The following is an 18969-nucleotide window of genomic DNA, read 5'->3' as shown; positions in this document are numbered from 1 at the left end:
CCTCTGCCATTTTTTATTTTATTTAAAATTTTTTTTTTTTTTTTTTTTTACTGTAAGCCTTTTGAGCACTTGGCTTCTTGTTCTGCCTCTCTCTCTTCCTCCCTCTCCTGCAAATTTCTGGTGTCTAGATCTATAAGGTCTTCAGTTGAGAGAGCTTTTCTTCCATTGGCTGTTGTACATCTGCATTGTCAACCTTTAACTCATTTAGCAGCACCATCTTGTCACTGGTTTCTTGTGTAAAGCTTTGTCGACTCCTATGAATAAACATATATTTTCATCAGCTTCTTCCAAACTCCTTTAATATTGTCACCTCACTCTGTGCTGTATCTACATTATTTGTACAATGCAAGATATTAGATTCCAAGAGTTTTCTTATCCCGAGCAAAATATTTCTTAAATAACACACCTTAAAGGCAGCAATAACACCCTCGTCCATGGGTTGCAGGATGAGACAGTATTTGATGAATGTGTTAATGGAGTGGCCATCACAAGTGCGAGTGGTCATAAATTGAGGACAGGCTGTGTTTGTGTGTGTGTTTTAAGGAAATTCACTTATATGACTATATAGCTGAATGTTAAATTGGAATATAACTAATTTGTTTTTAAAGGCACTACTAGTTTCATCTTTCTAGAGGACTTCATTGGGTGCATAGTACATAGAAGAAACAAAAGATACACAGAAAAACATTACTTTGGTACATCACTGAAATTCTAAATTAGTAACAATCCTGGGTCTCTGGTTTATATGTATATATATATATATATGTGTGTGTGTGTGTGTGTGTGTGTGTGTGTGTGTGTTCTGCAACAAATGCTCAAATACATAACTTTATTTTGTTAAAATAAAGTGAAATAAATATATTATTCAGGCTGCTATTCTGAAACAGTGACTATGCTTTTTATATGGTTCACTACATCTTCTGTCACATAGCACAGAAGAGGGTTTTCATAAAAATTTTATTTTTCAACAAGAAATAATTAATTTATAAACAGCCTTTTCTGTACACACAGAAAAAAATCTTTACTTTCTGAGGGCTATGAAAACTTAACAACTTGCCATAATATGTTATTAATCTTAGAATATGAATATTAATATGGAATTATCTTTTAAATTTGAAAAATTAAAAATGACATAAGACAATAATTGTTTACTATACTGATCTATAAATGCTGAACAAAAAAAGTGCATTAATTTGTAAAAATAGCATTATGCCTCTTAACTCATTATTTTATAATAAAAAAATATTTGCTATAATATAATACACTGTTATTAATTATATATATAAATGCTGAACAAAGAAAGTACTCTAATTTATAAAAACAGCATTATAGTTCTTGAAATTCATTATTTCATAATAAAAATTTTGAAATTTTTCAAAGATATAACAAAAACGAACTGATATATAATATATATATCATGACTGCACTATACATATGAAGTCGAAACATTTATTTGTATGTGTGTGTGTGTAATATGGTTGAACTATAAATATGAAGCCGAACCATGTAGAAACAGGTCTTCATATTCATTCAGCAGCCTGAAATTAAACATATCACGCCAGGAATGTTTAGGTCCTTTCCTCCAGAAGTCTTCATCTGAACTGTGAAAATATACAAATTATAAAGAAAACATAGGGAATTTAGCAATCAGTCATATTAAGATATTGTAAAGCATTCTAATTGTCAGGGTAACATATGAGTTTGTTTTAAGTAGATGCTGTTATCGGCATATAAAACTATTATAACAGTTTCTTAATGCTATCGTTGTAGAAAATGAAGAAACAATGACCCATGTGAAACGATATGCACAGGAAGCAATCCATTATAAAAAAAAATTGTTCCTTGTAATGGATATTCTCCCCACAAATTTATTACAGCTTAAATTACAAAGCATTTTCAATGTAAATCTTATGTATAACAGATTGAGCTCTTGGATAAGAATCATTCCATAGAACCATATTATTTATTTATTTATTCTTTTCCTATAATATAAACATTAATTCAGAAGAAGCAACCACCACTTCTGAAAATTTAAGGAAAACGAATTTTCATTATCCAACATAATCTATGAAATGCTTTGAGTTTTTTTTTAAATGTGTGTGTGTGTATGTCCTGTATGAAGCTTGAGGAGGTCAAATAAGTATTTAGAGAGGATATGTTGGAGAGCTGCCACCAACTATTGGACATAGAGGGATATCTGGTTTTGTGAACTTCAGGCATACCATGTAATCTCAGAATGATTGACAGGCAGAAAAGTGGGGGAAATGATAGAAAATTATAAGTTACTAAAGGGATTCTATAAGATTGACACAAAACAAATTCTTCAATACTTGTCAAGTATTGAAGAAGGGAATCAACACCAAATTGTATGAAAGTGTGGTTAGTAAGGGTGTGCAGACTAGATTTTTTGTTTGGAGAGTGGTGACAGAGCACTCTTGTGAATGCCTTGATGGTGATAGGGTTTAAGGAGAGGTGTGAATAATGATTAGTGTGGATGTTGCATAAGTTTTTTGACTCCTGGAGGATACACATAAAATAATAATAATCTCCAAATGTTCCATATAAAAATTAGCCAAAATAGGGAAGAGAGGGGAAATTCATTGCAGTTCCATTAATTTATTTCTAGATTTTTTCCTTTTCATCTAAAGTAACCTGCATATATTGTAAATTTGAATTTCAAATATGTTTGGGGGAGGGATTTCTTCTTTCGAGATATAGACTAACAGCCAACTTTTATTTTCTTCACTCTTCCCTTCAGGTTTATATTTTATTACTTCCTTTGGTAGCCTTCTTTCTTCTATTTGTTGTACATGTTCTCTTCAATTCTTTTGGTGTTCTTTTATTTTAGCATTTATTACCCGTATTTCTAATTCCTTCCTTATTTCATCATTTTTTATTCTATCCATTATTATACATCTTTTAACTGCACTAAGAAATTTCATTTCAGCTGCCTGTATTCTATTTTCTCTCTATCCAATTTTCTGAACCTGATAATATTGTTGGTATTTCCAGGACTTTATAATTTAATTGAGTTTCCTTTCTTGTTTTGCCTTTTGTTGTTCATCTTATCGTACCACAGATTGCTTGAAAATTTGAGATATCAGATCTGCAATATCGAAAATGTGTTACTATTTTACTTTGTATGAGATGTTTATCCTAGAATGCCATAGTTTTGTTTTTGAAATTTGTAAGTTGTATTCACTAGTTAGTTGTAAATGGTAAACAGATCTCTGAAGGTTGTTTACTGATTTATTGTATGATGACTTGATCATCTGCAAAAAGCATTGGTTTTAATGTTGTATGTTGATTGATGCTTATTTCTGGATTTACTACAGATTTCCACTTTCTTATTAGGTCATCTATCTATCTATATCTATCTATCTATGTATGTATATATATTAAATAAGTTAGAAGAAAGACTACATCCCTGTCAGACTATCTGATTAGTTTATATTTTTCTTCTATGTATTCATTAATATTTATAATTGTGACTATATTGATATATGTGGGAGCAGGGGTTGAGGAATTGGAGGTGCTTAGTATATTGCATAAACTGAATGCAAATACAGCTGTGGGACTGGATGGGGTGTTGGCTCGCATTTTACGAGAATGTGCAGGGGAGTTGGAGATGCTTTTGACTAGATGCATTTAATAACTGTTTTGGATAGTCTTGGTTTTCTATTATATTCCATAATTTTTGTCTATTAACTCAGTCAAAGGCTTTTTCATAATCCTATAAATGCCAGGGGTGCTTAAGGGTCAAAGCTGTATAACTGAGTAAAATTTCATGTCAACTGGGGCGTCACCCGGTTAAATAAGACCCTTGTTGTTTTCGCCAGGGAACCAGGGCGAACAGCGAAAAGTCAGCTACTGGAACAAATCTGAAAACAAACCCCAACTCAACGTCACCAGAGTTAAGGATCGGTACTATCAATGTAAGAAGCCTGAATAGCAAAGAAATGGAGCTAGCTGAGGAATTAGATAAGTACCAGATCGACATAATAGGAGTGACTGAAACAAAAAAGACCAAAACGGGTGAGATCTTTCTGAGCAATAAATACAAAATGTTATATTCAGGCAATGACAATCAAGGAAAAGAAGGAGTAGCCATAGTATTCAACACAAAATATGAGGCTAATCTTCTTGAATGACAGTCAGTCTCAAGTAGAGTGATGTCGGCAAATATGAGAATGGAAACTGGGCAATGAGACTTATTTGTGCCTATGGTCCCACAGAAGGTTCTACTAAGGTAGAAGTGGAGGAATTTTTTGAGGCGTTAGAAAAAGCAACTTACACAACGAAAAAGGAAAAGTTGGTCCTTGTTGGGGATCTAAATAGCAGAGTAGGAAATGATTGCGAGATATACAAAAATATTTTGGGAAAATTTGGAGAAAAGAGCAAAGCTAATAATAATGGCAAATATCTGTTGGATTTCTGCTCAGGACACGGACTGGTTATTACTAACACCATTTTCCAACATAAAAATGTGCACAAATTCACATGGAGAGAAGAGGCAAGGAATAAGAAAAGTCTCATTGACTATGTTATTGTCGATAGTGATGTTTTCTCCCTGGTGCAGGACACCAGAGTGTACAGAGGATTTGAAATTTGAAGTGATCACTATTTAGTCTTGAGCAGGATAAAATTGAATTTCATATTGAAAAGAATAACATGTAAGAAAGTTTTAAAGCGAATAAAAGTTGAGCAGCTTTCAGATGTGAGCTGTAGACTAAAATACACAAAGATTATTGAAGAAAAAATGAAAGAGTTTGAGAACAGCAACCAAACCTTGGAGATTCAGTGGCAAACTCTGAAGAAAACATTGATTGATTCTGCCAGAGAGGCATGTAGTGAGGTTGTCTGCAAGGATAAAAAAATCAGAACTCCCTGGTGGATGCAGGAAGTTAAAGAGGCAGTGAAGGACAAGAAGAAAGCATATCAAAAGTTCCTGTCAAATAAGTCACCTTGTGCTCTTAGAGAATATAGAGACAAATGCAAGAATGCTAAACACTGTGTAAAACTAGCTAAACAAAAGTCATGGGAGGACTTTGGCAAGAATATAGAAAATAAATATCAAGAAGGTGGTAAGATATTCTGGAGGTTGTTGAAGAAGCTTAAAAATGGAGGAAAGAGTGCTGTAAAAGGAGTTAGAGATGATAAAGGTGACATGAAAACAGGAGAAAAAGATATCCTTGAAGTATGGAGTAATTACTTTGAAAAACTGCTAAATGAAACAAGCAGTGATGACAGCACAGTGGTAAAAAACACTGACCAGGCATGCAGGCAGGAATACATATCCATACTTGAAGTAGAAAAAGCCATCAAAGGCTTGAAATGTGGAAAGGCAGCAGGAGTAGATGATATTCGACCAGAAATGCTGAAGTATGGTGATATAAGAGTCTTACAGTGGCTGCACTGCATAGTTCAGAAAGCCTGGACAGAGGGACGAATTCCCGCTGATTGGAGTAGAGCTCTCATAGTACCCATATATAAAAAGGGAAATAAAACTGAATGTGAGAATTACAGAGGTATTTCCCTACTGAGTGTTCCTGGCAAGATCTATGCAAGTATACTTGAGAAACTGTTGAGAAGAATTGTGGAAGAAAAGCTTGGTGAAGAACAAGCTGGATTCAGGCCAAATAGAGGCTGTCAGGATCAGATCTTCACTTTACGACAAATAGTCGAGAAAGCATGGGAATATAACAAAGATCTGTATTTAAGTTTTGTCGATTTGGAAAAGGCATATGACAAGGTGCCAAGAGAGAAGCTATTCAATACACTGCAGTTATATGGTGTCAATGGGGCATTATATCGAGCAATATTTCGTCTTTATTTGAGTTGTAAGTCAGCAGTTAGAATTGAAGGAAGTACAGGAAGATGGTTTAATGTTAAATCTGGTGTGAGACAAGGATGTACATTATCCCCTCTGTTATTCATTATCTATATGGATCACATTATGAAGGAAAGTGGTATTAAACATGATATCAAAATTGGAGATGTTAATGTCAGCTGTTTGCTTTATGCGGATGATGTTATACTTATAAATAAATCCACTACAAGTCTGCAAGATTCCTTGACTAAATTGAATAACTGTTGTAATAGCTGTGGTATGAAGGTCAGCAATAACAAGCAAAAGACAATGAAAATAGGCAGAAGCATTGAAAATTTCAAATATATTATCAATGGAGAACTTATAGAACAACTAAAATATTTCAGCTACTTAGGCACGATATTTAGTGAAGATGGTAAATTAAATATGGAAATAGACAACAGAATCAACAAAGCTGGTATGGTAAGAAGCCAATTGAAAACTTTATATGGAATAAGAGAGAAATTAGTCGGAACACTAAATTAGCTGTATACAAGACAGTGTTCAAACCAGTTTTAACTTATGGATCTGAGAGCTCTGTCAGAAGTAAAACACTTGACCAAAGACTAGAGACTGCAGATATGAGAGTCCTGAGAAAGATTATAGGCATGAACAGATGGCATCAATGGCAATATCATATTAAAAACGAGGATATTAGGAAAGAACTTGACATTGTCAGCATCCAGGAATGCATTAGCAGAGCTAATCTCGGGTGGTATGGTCACTTAAACAGAATGGGCGAGGAAAGATTAGCAAAACAAGTGTTCTCTGCCAGGTTGGCAGCAAAACGACCCAGAGGAAGACCAAGATATAGGTGGATTGATACGGTACAAAGTGCCTTAGACAATAGAAATATAAGATCTGATAATGTTGGAGTCTTGACAAGTAACAGACTGATTTGGAGGAAAATTGTAGATAGGAAGTTAGTAATGATATAATTTTCTCATGTAGTACTATCATATCCTGTACACCCCTTGAGGGTACATGGCAGGAATTTGATGATGATGATGATAAATGCCAGGTGAATCTATATTTAGTCTATGATTAGTTTTAGTGAGAATACGTCGTCACTGCAACTTCAACTCTTCCTAATTCCAGCCTGTTCCTCTAATAACAAATCTATCAGCAATAGTGGCAAGTCTTTTATTTAAAATCTTACGATATAACAGAGGCAGACAAGATTGATGAGCTACTGAGTTATCATTTTGCAAGAGTATATCATCCAGGTGAGGATGTTCTGACAGGGACGGATGTGGGTGTAGGGATTGAGGAATTGGAGGTGCTTAGTATATTGCATAAACTGAATGCAAATACAGCTGTGGAAATGGATGGGGTATTGGCTCGCATTTTACGAGAATGTGCAGGGGAGCTGGAGATGCGTTTGACTAGACTGTGTAAGTCTCAGCTCTGGCACAGTCCAAGGAGAGTGAGGAGGGACAAAATAATTGCTTTTCATCAAGTAGGATCTAGGTCTGTGGTAGCAAATTATAGACCAATTAGTATCTCATGAGTAATGTGAAAAGTACTGTAAAAGTTGGTCAGAAAGGGGAGTTCCGAAGTGGGTGGATAGGAATATGATACTCTGAGAGGCAGCATGGCTTTATGAGGAGTTGGTCATGCCTTACTTGTCTGCTGGCTTTTTATAATGGATTAACAAATGAATTGGATAGGGTGGGGATTTGCTACATGATGACGCTGCTGGATTTTGCAAAAGCATTTGACATGATACCACATGGGACTCTGTTGTGCTGCAACATATGGGGGGGGGGTGCTGATGGACAGACACCCAGGGGGTAGTATATGGAGGAACAGAATCCAGGAGAGGGCAGGTGACTGGTGGTTTGCTGCATGGCTCTGTACTTAGGCCATTGCTGTATTTATTTTGTACAAGAATAATGGGAAATAATTGAGGGGGGGGTTTGATTGTTTGCTGATGATACAAAGTTGGATAGAGTAATAGTTAATCAAGCAGATGTAGAGAGCTTGCAGAACGATTGAATAGGCTGCAGTATAGGTTAGGCATAACAGATGTCGATTTGATGTAAAGTTATGCATTTTGGGATGCAAAGATTGCAATCTGTGCATTGCAGCGAGAGAAATTTACTCCAGGAAATTGATGTAGCTGGGGACAGTAGTAGTAGATTAAAATTTGGGGGAATATTGCTCAAGTAGCCAGGGTAGCTTGCAGGATTACTTGGTTATTGAGGTTCACACTAATGGGCAAAGATGGGGGAGTTGTCTCTCTGCTTTATAAAGCCTGATACAACCACATCTCAGGTCAGGTCTAGCCGGCCTGGTCGGCCGAGTGGTTAGCATAACTGCTCTCCAGCCAAAAGGCTGTGGGTTTGAATCCTGCCGTGGGTATGGATGTTTGTGATTGTCTGTGAAAGTACTAGTGGTGATAGGTGGCGGTAGATTGCGTTGGTGTTAGATAATGAAGGTTGGTGGAGTAGTGAGACAAGAAGTTGTAGAGTGGATGCCCTCCCTTGATGAGTCTTTGGATTCCCTGGAGGTGTGATGTAATAATAATAATAATAATAGTCACCTAGGTTTCTTGGGGATGAGGAAGTGCTTGGTGAGTGGTCTGTGGAATGTTCCCTGTGAGGATGGATTGAGGCTTTGCATATTGTGGAAGTTTTGTTGATGGCAAAAAAAAAAAAGAGGATATGATAGAAACATCGAAGTTACTTAAAGGCTTTTATAGGATTAATGCAGGTGAAATGTTTCAGCACTTTTTCCAGAGGGAGGGGGAACAGGAGGTCATCTCTGAAGGTTGGGTAGAAATGGGGTTGGCAAGGTTATGAGGACTAAATTTTCTGCTTGAAGTGTGATGAATGAATGAAATGGGTTGCCTGGGTTAGTTGTGGGTGCTTTGTCTGTTGATGGTTTCAAGGAGAGATATGATAGATATTATATTGATAGTTTATGTCTCCCATGATGAGTCATAGGACTCCAGAGAGGGTGCCTACATAATCATAATAATTTATATGCTGTATTTATTAGTCTAAGACATCTGTAATTTTCACATAAACTTCTATCTACCCTCTTAAAAACTGATATTATTTTAGCCCTTTGCCATTCCTGGAGCCTCTGTAACTCAGTCAGTATAGACGAAGCTCTTTGGTCGGAAAGACCTGGGTTCGATTCCCATCAGTGATGTGAGGAACTTCTATCTAGTCTCTTTTAACTAAAGGTGAGTTAGCAGGTCTCATATGGAAGTAGAAATTTTTTCATCTGGAAACTCAGGTTTTCGTCCCCTAGAACAGGCAAACCAGCTATGTGTGTGTTCAAAAAAAGGGCCAGGGATGGCCCTTTTTTTGAACACACATGGATTACAGTTATGAATATGTCCCAGCTATATGCTGGTCCTGAGGCCAGATAAAATTGGGAGGTTGGAGAAAGCAATGGTGAACTACCCTGTAATAAATTTCACTGGGAATACTTTGCTGGCAAACCTACAAAGTCACCTACAGTCGGAAACGACTGAAAGGGAAAATCAGTTCAGTTCCATTCTTGGGGTATATTGCAGGTAATCCAACAGCTCTTTAACAGATTCAGAAATCTTACTTTAAAAGAGATAGGTATCACTGTACTTGATTAACTATAAGGTAATTTCAACAAATCTTGCCACTTTTCTATTTTTTGCTGTTGATAAAGCTTCTTCCAATCCAATTACCTCCAATAAATATTCCATTTTCTGTTTCTTCTTTACTAAGTGATGGATTATACTATAGTTCTTTGCAATGTATCAGTGTCTCCTTTGAGATTCCTGAAATTTCTGTTACATCTTTTTTTCTGATTTATTCAAATATTCTTTCCATTAATGTATAAGTAATATTTTGATGATCATGTAAATTATTTTCAACATTACTAATAAATGAATCCAAGCATCTTGGTGAGCTTTTCTCAATATTTTTTGCAATATATCTTTTAGTTCTGTAAGCTCCTAGTGATTCTCATGTTTGTTTTTGTAAGTGCAGCTTGCAAGTTTTTTTCTTTTCTTTTAAGTTATTGCTATTTTGTCATTCAAAAATTTCAGTCCTTTTTTTCTCTTGGTCTTTGTCTCAAGTACCTCTTCTGTTGTTTGTTTTATTAATTTGCTTATTATTATGATTCTGGACCTCCATGGAGTTGCATGACTCATTGTGGGAGGCCCACCCTAGAAAATGCATAGTTTATCATACCACTCCTTGAACTCATTCACTATTCGCACTCTCACCACTCTATCAGGAAATGCATTCCACTGTTCAACCACCTTCCATGCAAAGAAACCACTCATCCTCTTGCTATGACTGGCTTTTGCAACTTCCAGGAATGGCCCTTTATCCTTGCTCCTTCCCCTTGTTCTACCAAACATAACTCTGCAGTGTCAACCCTGTAACTAACTCTCAACAGTATTAATGTCTCAATCATATCACCTCTTTCTACCTACCCAATTTTGCAATCCACATTCCCTAGTCTATCCTCATAACTAACAGTGTATGAGGGTGGTCTAAAAAGTTCTTGGCCTCAACCATAGATGGCAAGATTTTTTTCTTTTCTAAGTTGGTACATTGTCATAAGCATCCATGTGAAATTTTAAGTCATTCTATCAAGTAGTTTGTTTTCTACCGCTGTCTGAAGCAACAGTGTTGTCTTCCTTGAAATGGATAAAATTGAGTATCGTATGGTTATAAAATTCTTTGTAAAAGAAAGTTTAACGGGAAAAGAAATTCATTCGAAGTTCATAAAAGTATATAGGCACTCTTCTCCTTCGTGTTCAACAATTAAGAAATGGGCTGCCAAGTTTAAACGTGGCTGTACCAGCCTTGAAGAAGATCCACGTGAAGGATGTCCAAAAAGTGTAACAATACCAGAAATCATTGATCAAGTGCATGATATCGTATTGTCACTATTAAATAGTTTTCCTTCGCAGAGATGTCAAGATCTGGATCAGTAAGTGTTTCTTTTAGTCTGTTGAATGATAGCCATGCAACTTTCTTTCTTTTTGCTAGTTCTTCAGATAAATCGTTATTCATTTTTATTGTTTGTCCTAAGTAATTGTAGGAATCAACTTGTTCTATAGGGATGTTATTAATACATTGATGACTGTCACTTGTGTAGATGTTTTTGATCCATTTTGTTTTTTTTTATTTATTTCTAAGCCTATCTTACTGCTGTTTCTGTATATTTTTTCACCCATTTCTTCTAGCTCTTTTGGGTTGTGGGATATCAGTACTAGATCATTGGCAAACATAAGGATTTGTAGTTTTTCACCATCTATGCTTATTCCTCCGTTTAGGTCTATATTTTTCAGAATGTATTCTAAAGTGCTGGTAAATAGATTTGGTGAGATCACATCGCCTTGGCAGACCCCCTCTCTTTATATATATATATTTATAGGTCGATCACATAGGGTTATTTGTATGGTCTGATTTTTGTTAATTTCTTTTATCATGTGGATGTAAGTAGGGTCCACATTTATTTCCAGTATGGCACTGATGTCTGCATTGTGTTCTATGGTATCAAATGCTTTTTTAAAATCAATAAAGAGGAAACATAGAGGGATTCGGTATTCTCTGCATTTTTCTGTTAGTTGTGAAATGACCTGGATATGATCTATTGTGGAGAAGCCTCTTCTGAATCCTGCCTGCTCTCTACTTGGAGTTGTCTTCAAGAGTTTTGGATTCTGTTCAGTATTACTCTTTTCATGATTTTATATATGTGAGAGAATAGACAGCTTGGATGATAGTTTTTTATGTCTTTCTTGTTCCCTTTTTTTGAATAGAAGTATGTTTTTTGAGGTCTTCCATTCCTCTGGAACCTTTCTTTCTTTGAAGTACCACGTGAATCTGGCAGCCAAGGCTTTGAAAATAATTGGTCCACCTTGTTGGATTTCTTCAGCCTTAACATGATCAAGTCCTGAGGCTTTACCTTTACTCATTTTCTTATGGGCATGTTCTATTTCTTCTGAAGTATATTTGGTATATTGCTTGGTTTTGGAATGATAGGTTCTGAAACTTGGCACTTAATTGCATAGAGATCATTATAAAAATTCACAATTTCTTCCATCCTTTTTCTATTAGTATGTTTTTCTCCATTTTGATCCTGTAAAGCAGATGGAACTGACTGTTTAAAATTTAAGTCTTTATAAAAATGATCAGAAATCTCTCTTCGATGTATCCCAAAATTCAAGACTTTACATTTAGCTGAATTAAACTGATATCCCCATTCATTTACCCATTTTATTCAAATACTCTTGAAGGGCTACCGCATCTACACTATTACTAATAACCATTTATTTCCATCTTGATTAAAATGTTCTGCCTATGATCTGTGGCATACTTTGGTTTCCTACTTTAATTGTAAAGTCTCCTGCAATTATTAAATAAACATTTTTATTACAATATCTCATCAGCTTTTCTAAATCATTGTAAAATATCAGTGGGAGCCAGACTCTGGGTCTGGCTCCCACTGATGAGACCTCAATAAAGGTCGAAACAGGTCTGGGTAGTGACCTTTCCCTTAATGCATAGTATTATACATGTCTGCAAGGAGATGTGCTTTGCATTATGGGATACTAAGGCAAGTGATGAGAAGTTATATCTCCTTTGCTAAGAGTTGCTCCAGTCCTAAAAATACTTCAGGAGCAAATTTTGTTTGCTTACACTTGGATAAAGCCAAATATATTATTGGTAGCATAGCCAAGTGCAAAAACTTACATCATCCATTTCTACAGTTGTCCTTAATTTTTTTTTTTAGCAGTTAAATATAAAAAAATATAAATTTAAGCAGTTAATGCTGCTAAATTGCTTGTTGCATTTCTGTTTCTTTCCTAGCTAAACCCAAAACATTCCAAGTGTTGACATTTAATATATTCGTTATTCCAAACTATTTTTCCTTATTTCTGCTGTTGTTTTCAGTAAATCAATCGTATTTTTTCTTTAGATGCTTCTGAGTTTATCTGTTTTTTACAAGATGAAGTTACAACCTCTTTAGTATGACATGATTAAATCAAGAATCTCTGTTAAAGGAAATTGTTATTATTTCAGGTCTCCATGGAGTCATAAGACTCATTGCAGCAGGCCAAAATTAGCAAAGGTAAATTAGTATATTTTCTGGCCAGTTGGCCAAGTATGTGTACCCACTCTCCAATCAACAGGTTTGAATCCTGCCATGAAAGTGAATGTCTTGAAGTGAGAGAAGAATTTCATTAACCAGTATGAGACTAGTGACCCACTTTATTAGAGACATGAAGTGGCTTGAAAAAGTTCCATGCTTGGTCTCTAGAGCAGGGATTTCAGATTATATAAAGAATACAAAACACAAGCAAAATTTTAAAAATATCTCTCAGCCCACTGATGGCTAACTTACTATGGGTTGACATCTTTTTGTGGGTGTGAGTCACATAAAAAAATAAATCATATCCATACAAATCTGTTTTATGGATATGAATTTTTAACCATAGATTTGAATTGAATAAATTTTTTTTAAATAATTTTTTTTATAATTTTATAGCAGATAATGTTATCTGTGAGAGTCAACATGGATTTGTGAAAAGGTGCTCTTGTTTTAGCAATATGCTAGCCTTTTATAATAAAGTTACAAGAACATTAGATGAAGGAAAGGCATATACTGCAATTTTCTTAGACTTAGCGAAGGCATTTGACAGGGTGCCACATAAGCTGATATTTAAGTTGCATCACATGGGTTTGGATGTCAGATTGGTCAACTGGATTCAGGATTGGCTGTCTGATAGGTATCAGTGAGTTGTGTATGGTGGAGCAGTTTCAAGGAGGAAGAGGGTTACAAGTGGGGTACCACAGGGCTCAGTACTAGGACCTATAGTGTTTAACCTTTATATCAATAACATTGCCAGTGGACTGCAAGGGGATATTCAGTTGTTTGCGGATGATGCGAAGGATTATTAGTAATAGTGCAGATGTGGTAGCCCTGCAAGAGGATTTGAATAAGCTAGATAGATGGGAAAATGAATGGGGGTGTCAGTTTAATGCAGCAAAATGTAAGGTCTTGAGGTTTGGGAAACATCGATGGGATGCTGCATTCTCTATGGGAGGAGTTATACTGGAGGAAGTAAGGCAGACAAGAGATCTGGGGTTGATGATTGATAGAAACCTGAAATTTAGGGGATATATTGCAAAAGTGGTGAAGGTAACACAGAGGATTGCTGCAATTATGAGAAGGACACTGACCTGCAGAGATAAGAGGGTTATCATTCCGTTGTATAAGTCTCTGATCAGACCACACTTGGATTATTGTTCTCAGATTTGCTCCCAAGGATTTGAAGGGGATAAATTAACTGTGGAAAAGATACAAAGACGGATGACAAAGATGGTCTCAGGACTGTACAAGGATAGTTATGAGAATCGGCTGAGGGAATGTGGACTGCAGAGTTTGGTGGATAGAAGAAGGAGAGGTGATATGATTGAGACTTTTAAACTGTTGAGAGGTGGTTACAGGGTTGACACTGGGGAGTTCTTTTGCTTGGTTGAACAGTGAGAAGGAGTGATTACAAGAGGCCATCCCTGGAAGTTACGAAAGGAAACTGTGAGCAAGAGGGTGAGGAGTGGTTTTTTTTGCGTGGAGGGTGGTTGAACCATGGAATGCATTGCCTGATGGAGTGGTGAGAGCGAGAACGGTCAATGAGTTTAAGGAGTGGTATGATAGACTTTGTGTTTCTTAAGGGGGACCTCCCCTCGATGAATCTTGACAGACTTTATGTTCTTAGGAAGGGCCCCCCACGATGAGGCTTTTGACTCCATGGAGGCCTGAATAATAATAAAGATGGGGAAGTTACCTGTGAGGAAATCAAATGATTTTGTTTACTGTTTGGCAAATTTGTAAGTGTTCAACTGTCTATACTATCAACTATGGCATAGTGGAGTATGAGATTTGTGAATCTTTGGAAGACTCATAAATATTATTATTCCAGACCTTCATTAGACTCATTACAGGAGGCCAATCTTAGAGAAATCAAATGATTTTGTTTACTGTTTGGCAAATTTGTAAGTGTTCAACTGTCTATACTATCAACTATGGCATAGTGGAGTATGAGATTTGTGAATCTTTGGAAGACTCATAAATATTATTATTCCAGACCTCCATTGAGTCATTAGACTCATTACAGGAGGCCAATCTTAGAGAACACAAAAACCATTCTCCTCTGCACACTGACCACTCTAGGCAATGAATTCTATGGTCTAACTATCCTCCATGCAAAAAAGCCACTTCTCACTCTCTTGCTTGCCATCGAAGACAAGAGGCCACATCCCTAGAAGTGGCTTCTTGTCTTCTTATCGAAGACAAGAAGCCACTTCTAGGGATGTGGCTTCTTGTCTTCGATCCTTCCACTTGTTCTATGAAAAATCCCCTATGTTTCAATCCTGTAAATCCTCTCATCAATTTAAATGTCTTAATCATATTACCTCTTCGTCTTCTATCCACCAAAGTCTGTAGTTTGCATACCTTTAGTCTTTCCTCATTATTGTACAGTCCTTCATATTTGTATCAGTTTGGCTATCCCTCTTCAAATCCCAGTGACCAAATCTAGCCACAGTAGTACAGCTCTAATCAGGGCTTTACACAATTGAATCACCACTCTTATCTCTACTGGTCAAAGTCCTTAGTATTGCAACAATCCTCTGGGTTACCTTCACAATGTGTGCCCTAACCTTCAAATTTTTATAAAATCATCTCGAGATTCCTTGTTTTATTCACTTCTCCTACTACAGATCCATTCCCTTGTTGACTTCCAAAGTACTTAATATTTGAAACACATTCTCCTCATACACATCTAAGCCTTTGATCCTTTCCATCCCTCCAGGATGAAATGCTCCCATTAAACTGATCTTTACCAGCTCCACTGGTCACCTTCTTTTAAGAATTCTCCTTAAAAGAATTTAACCACTCATCGAAAGAGCACTTCCAATTGAACAAGCTAGCTTCAGGCCTAGAAGAAGTTGCTGTGATCAGGGGCCCTCCTCCTAAAGCTGAGAATATAAGGTGCTAAAAAACTTTCCAGCTTTTTGAAGCCATTCTCTTCAACAGAAAGATCCAGGTCCATATTGGTGAAAAAAAAAGCAGGCCCAGATTCCTACGCAATGGTCTCCCACAGGGCTCTTTGTTAGCCCCTTTGCTCTTTAACATCTACGTGTCCGACTTACAACATACCAGCTCAAGCAAATATATGTGTGCCGAAGACCTAGCAATCCTACACCAATCTATCTCCTTTGCCAACCTGGAATCAACCTTGAACACTGACCTGAACATCCTGGAAGAGTACTTCCAGCAGTGGTACCTGAAGCCAAATCCAACAAAAACTGTGTCCACGGTATTCCACCTGAACAATGCAGAGGCAAATCGACACCTCAACCTCTCTTTCTCTGGCAAAATGGTAGAACATGTGCCTTACCTGAAATACCTTGGAGTGAGCCCGGACAGAAGTGTAACCTATAAAAGGCACATCACCAACCTGTTCAACAAAATTAAAATGATGAATAATATTATTTCAAGGCTTGTTGGAACAACCTGGGGTTGCAGTGCAGAAGTCCTAAGGTCATCTGCACTAGCCCTCACATTTTCTGCAGCAGAATACTGTGTCCCCATCTGGGAAAGAAGTGTGCACATTAACATTATAGACATCAGCTAAAGTCTACCATGCACACAATTAGTGGGACACTGAGAAGCACCCCCTCTCTCCTAGTTGCCTGTCCTATCTAACATTGCTCCACCAAATATACAGAGAAGATAAGCCTCGATTAAAGAATTTAATAGCGTAATCAGCAGCCCACTCCTGCCCCTGCACCAGACTTATAAATCCATCTAGTCTTTGCCTAAAATCAAGAAACCCTTTCTGGTCCATGGACAAACTCTCTTCAACTGCCTTACCATCAACACTTGACATGTGGAGAGATCAATCTTCCAACAAACGGCTTCTTGGTTGAAAATCCCTGTGCTCTGCAGCCCTTTTGCTCTTCCTAGGAAGATTTGGTTATCTATCAACAGTATAAGAACTAACCAGGGCAGATGTGGTTACCTACTACATAAATGGAGATTGTCAGACTACGCTTAGTGTGATTGTTACCCCGTGGCCCAGACGATTACTCATATTGTGAATGACTGCCCGAGACACCAATTTCATGGTGGTGGCCTCCAGGACATCCACAAGATGACGGATGAGGCCCTGGATTGGCTTTCTAGACTGGACATTGACCTGTAGCTGCTTTGTATTCCTTTTGCCATAAGAATCTCATACCATCTCATTTTCCTTTTTACCCTCTTTTATCTTGCAGTGTCAAGGGTTTATTAATCATCGGACCTCAAACCGGTCACAGGATAAGGTGGTCAGCCCTAACCCTGGTGTATCCTATGTCCTGTAGTGTTGAGCTCTCAAGGCCAGTTTGCCTGCTTTGTGGGATGAAAAACCCCAGGATAAACTGGGGAAAAAACCCTACTGTCCATGCCCAAGTTTGGCTAACTTGGCTATGGCTGAGGAAGATCTTTCAGCTCCTCATGTCACTGACGGGAATCGAACCTAGGACACTCCTTCCCCAGGCAGGTTGTGAAGCACACAGCCAATAGGCTTACTGTGTGGACTGCCATAAGAATAAATAAATAAAATTCCATTTTTGTCTTCCTTACTATTACTAGTCACTTTCCTGGCCTAAGTCTTATATTCGTCTTGCAAACTTCAGCATTCTGTCTGTACTTTTTTCCACAACTTTTTTTCATCTGCAGTTCATGTTTCATTTCATTTAGTCATCCACTTTACTCCAAATTATTTTATTATTTTTTTCACTTGAGGAATACTGTTTGCCATTACTGTTTATAATTATTTCTTCACTAGCTTCCATGCACTGCTGATATGTCTCCCTTGCAATTCGTCCATCCATGGAACTGTCCAAAGTTGATTTCTAAGATTATTATAGTCACCTGCAATATTATAACTGGTATATGTGGATGCTTGGAGTGTGTTTGAGGAAAGAGAGGAATTGTATGCGAAAGACCATTTACATTTGAATGAGGAAGAACGTAGGCATCTGGAGAGATTGCTGTTCTGAACGAGTCAGTGTGTCCAAGGGAGGATGATAGCAGGGGTGGCCTCTTTTGGGAATGGATACTTGGGAGAAGGGAGATGATGTCAGGTAACACTGAGCCCAGTGGAGTCTAGAAGGGATAATGCTGGGTATAGAAACAATGGCATTTATATGTTTTATACTAATGCCAGGAGTATCCGGAATAAGGGAGAGGAATTGGTGGCGCAGATAGCATCAGCCTGGCCAAAAATTATTGGGATCACTGAGACGTGGTTGACAGAAGGGGATATAATAACAGGAATAGAAGTCGCTGGGTATAGCATTTTTCGTCAGGATAGGAGGGGAAAGCGTGGTGGTGGGGTAGTGCTTATGATAAGTGATGACCTATGTCCTCTAAGAGTAGAGGCTTTGGAAGGAAGTGAAACAAATGATTTTGAGAGCATATGGTGTGAGGTAGAGGTAGGCAAGACAGGATATTTAGTGGAGTGTTGCTACAGACCCAGGAGCACAGAGGATGGGGACCAGGAGATGTTTAGCCAGCTAAGTTTGGCAAGTGCAAGAAGAATGATTGTTATGGGAGATTTTAACTACAGTAGTATAAATTGGAGAGAGGAAGATGCATGTAGCAATAGTGTAATGGAATTTCTAGAATTCTTGAGGGACAAATGTCTTAGGCAACATGTAACAGAGGAAACAAAAGGTTCAAGACATTTCGATTTCATTATAGCATCAGAAGAGTTGATAATAACTGAGATGACATCACTCCCACCAGTTGTAGAGAGTGACCATATGGTTTTGACTTGGAAAATGAACAGACATGCAGGAGTATCAAAGAAACGGAAACTTGTGTGGAATTATAATGCAGGTGATTATAATAGTCTTAGATGTCAACTTCGGGAAGTTTCATGGAGGGAGGAATTGGAAGGCCAGGATACCGTTAGTGCGTGGGAAATTGTGAAAGAATATTTGTTAGCAGCAATGGTAAGTTGTATACCACGAGTGAAGAAGAGGACACAATTTGGAGTAAAGTGGATGACAAACAATATTAAACAGGAATTGCATGTG

General features: G+C 37.2%; 1 protein-coding gene across 8 annotated transcripts in view; it reads right to left on the bottom strand.

The window, feature by feature from the left end:
* Window positions 1-828: 828 nt before the first annotated feature.
* The window catches only part of LOC150095411 (spermatogenesis-associated protein 6), a 523112-nt gene continuing 504971 nt past the window's right edge, over window positions 829-18969 (bottom strand). For 6 of the 8 annotated variants that reach the window (XM_090410322.1, XM_090410323.1, XM_090410320.1 and 3 more), the window contains one exon: window positions 829-1601. In XM_090410322.1, coding sequence (XP_090266448.1) covers window positions 1484-1601 — 118 coding nt within the window. In that variant the 3' untranslated portion in view covers window positions 829-1483. The remainder of the gene's footprint in view (window positions 1602-18969) is intronic. The other 2 variants (XM_090410319.1, XM_090410326.1) reach the window with 2 other exon arrangements.

The sequence above is a fragment of the Typopeltis vanoorti genome, chromosome 20, assembly GCF_054136105.1.
Source record: "Typopeltis vanoorti isolate ZY-2024b chromosome 20, IOZ_Tvanoo_1.0, whole genome shotgun sequence".
Taxonomy (NCBI): Eukaryota; Metazoa; Arthropoda; class Arachnida; order Uropygi; family Thelyphonidae; genus Typopeltis; species Typopeltis vanoorti.
The sequence above is the reverse complement of the archived record's forward strand: the minus strand, read 5'-3'. Positions and strand labels throughout refer to the sequence as shown.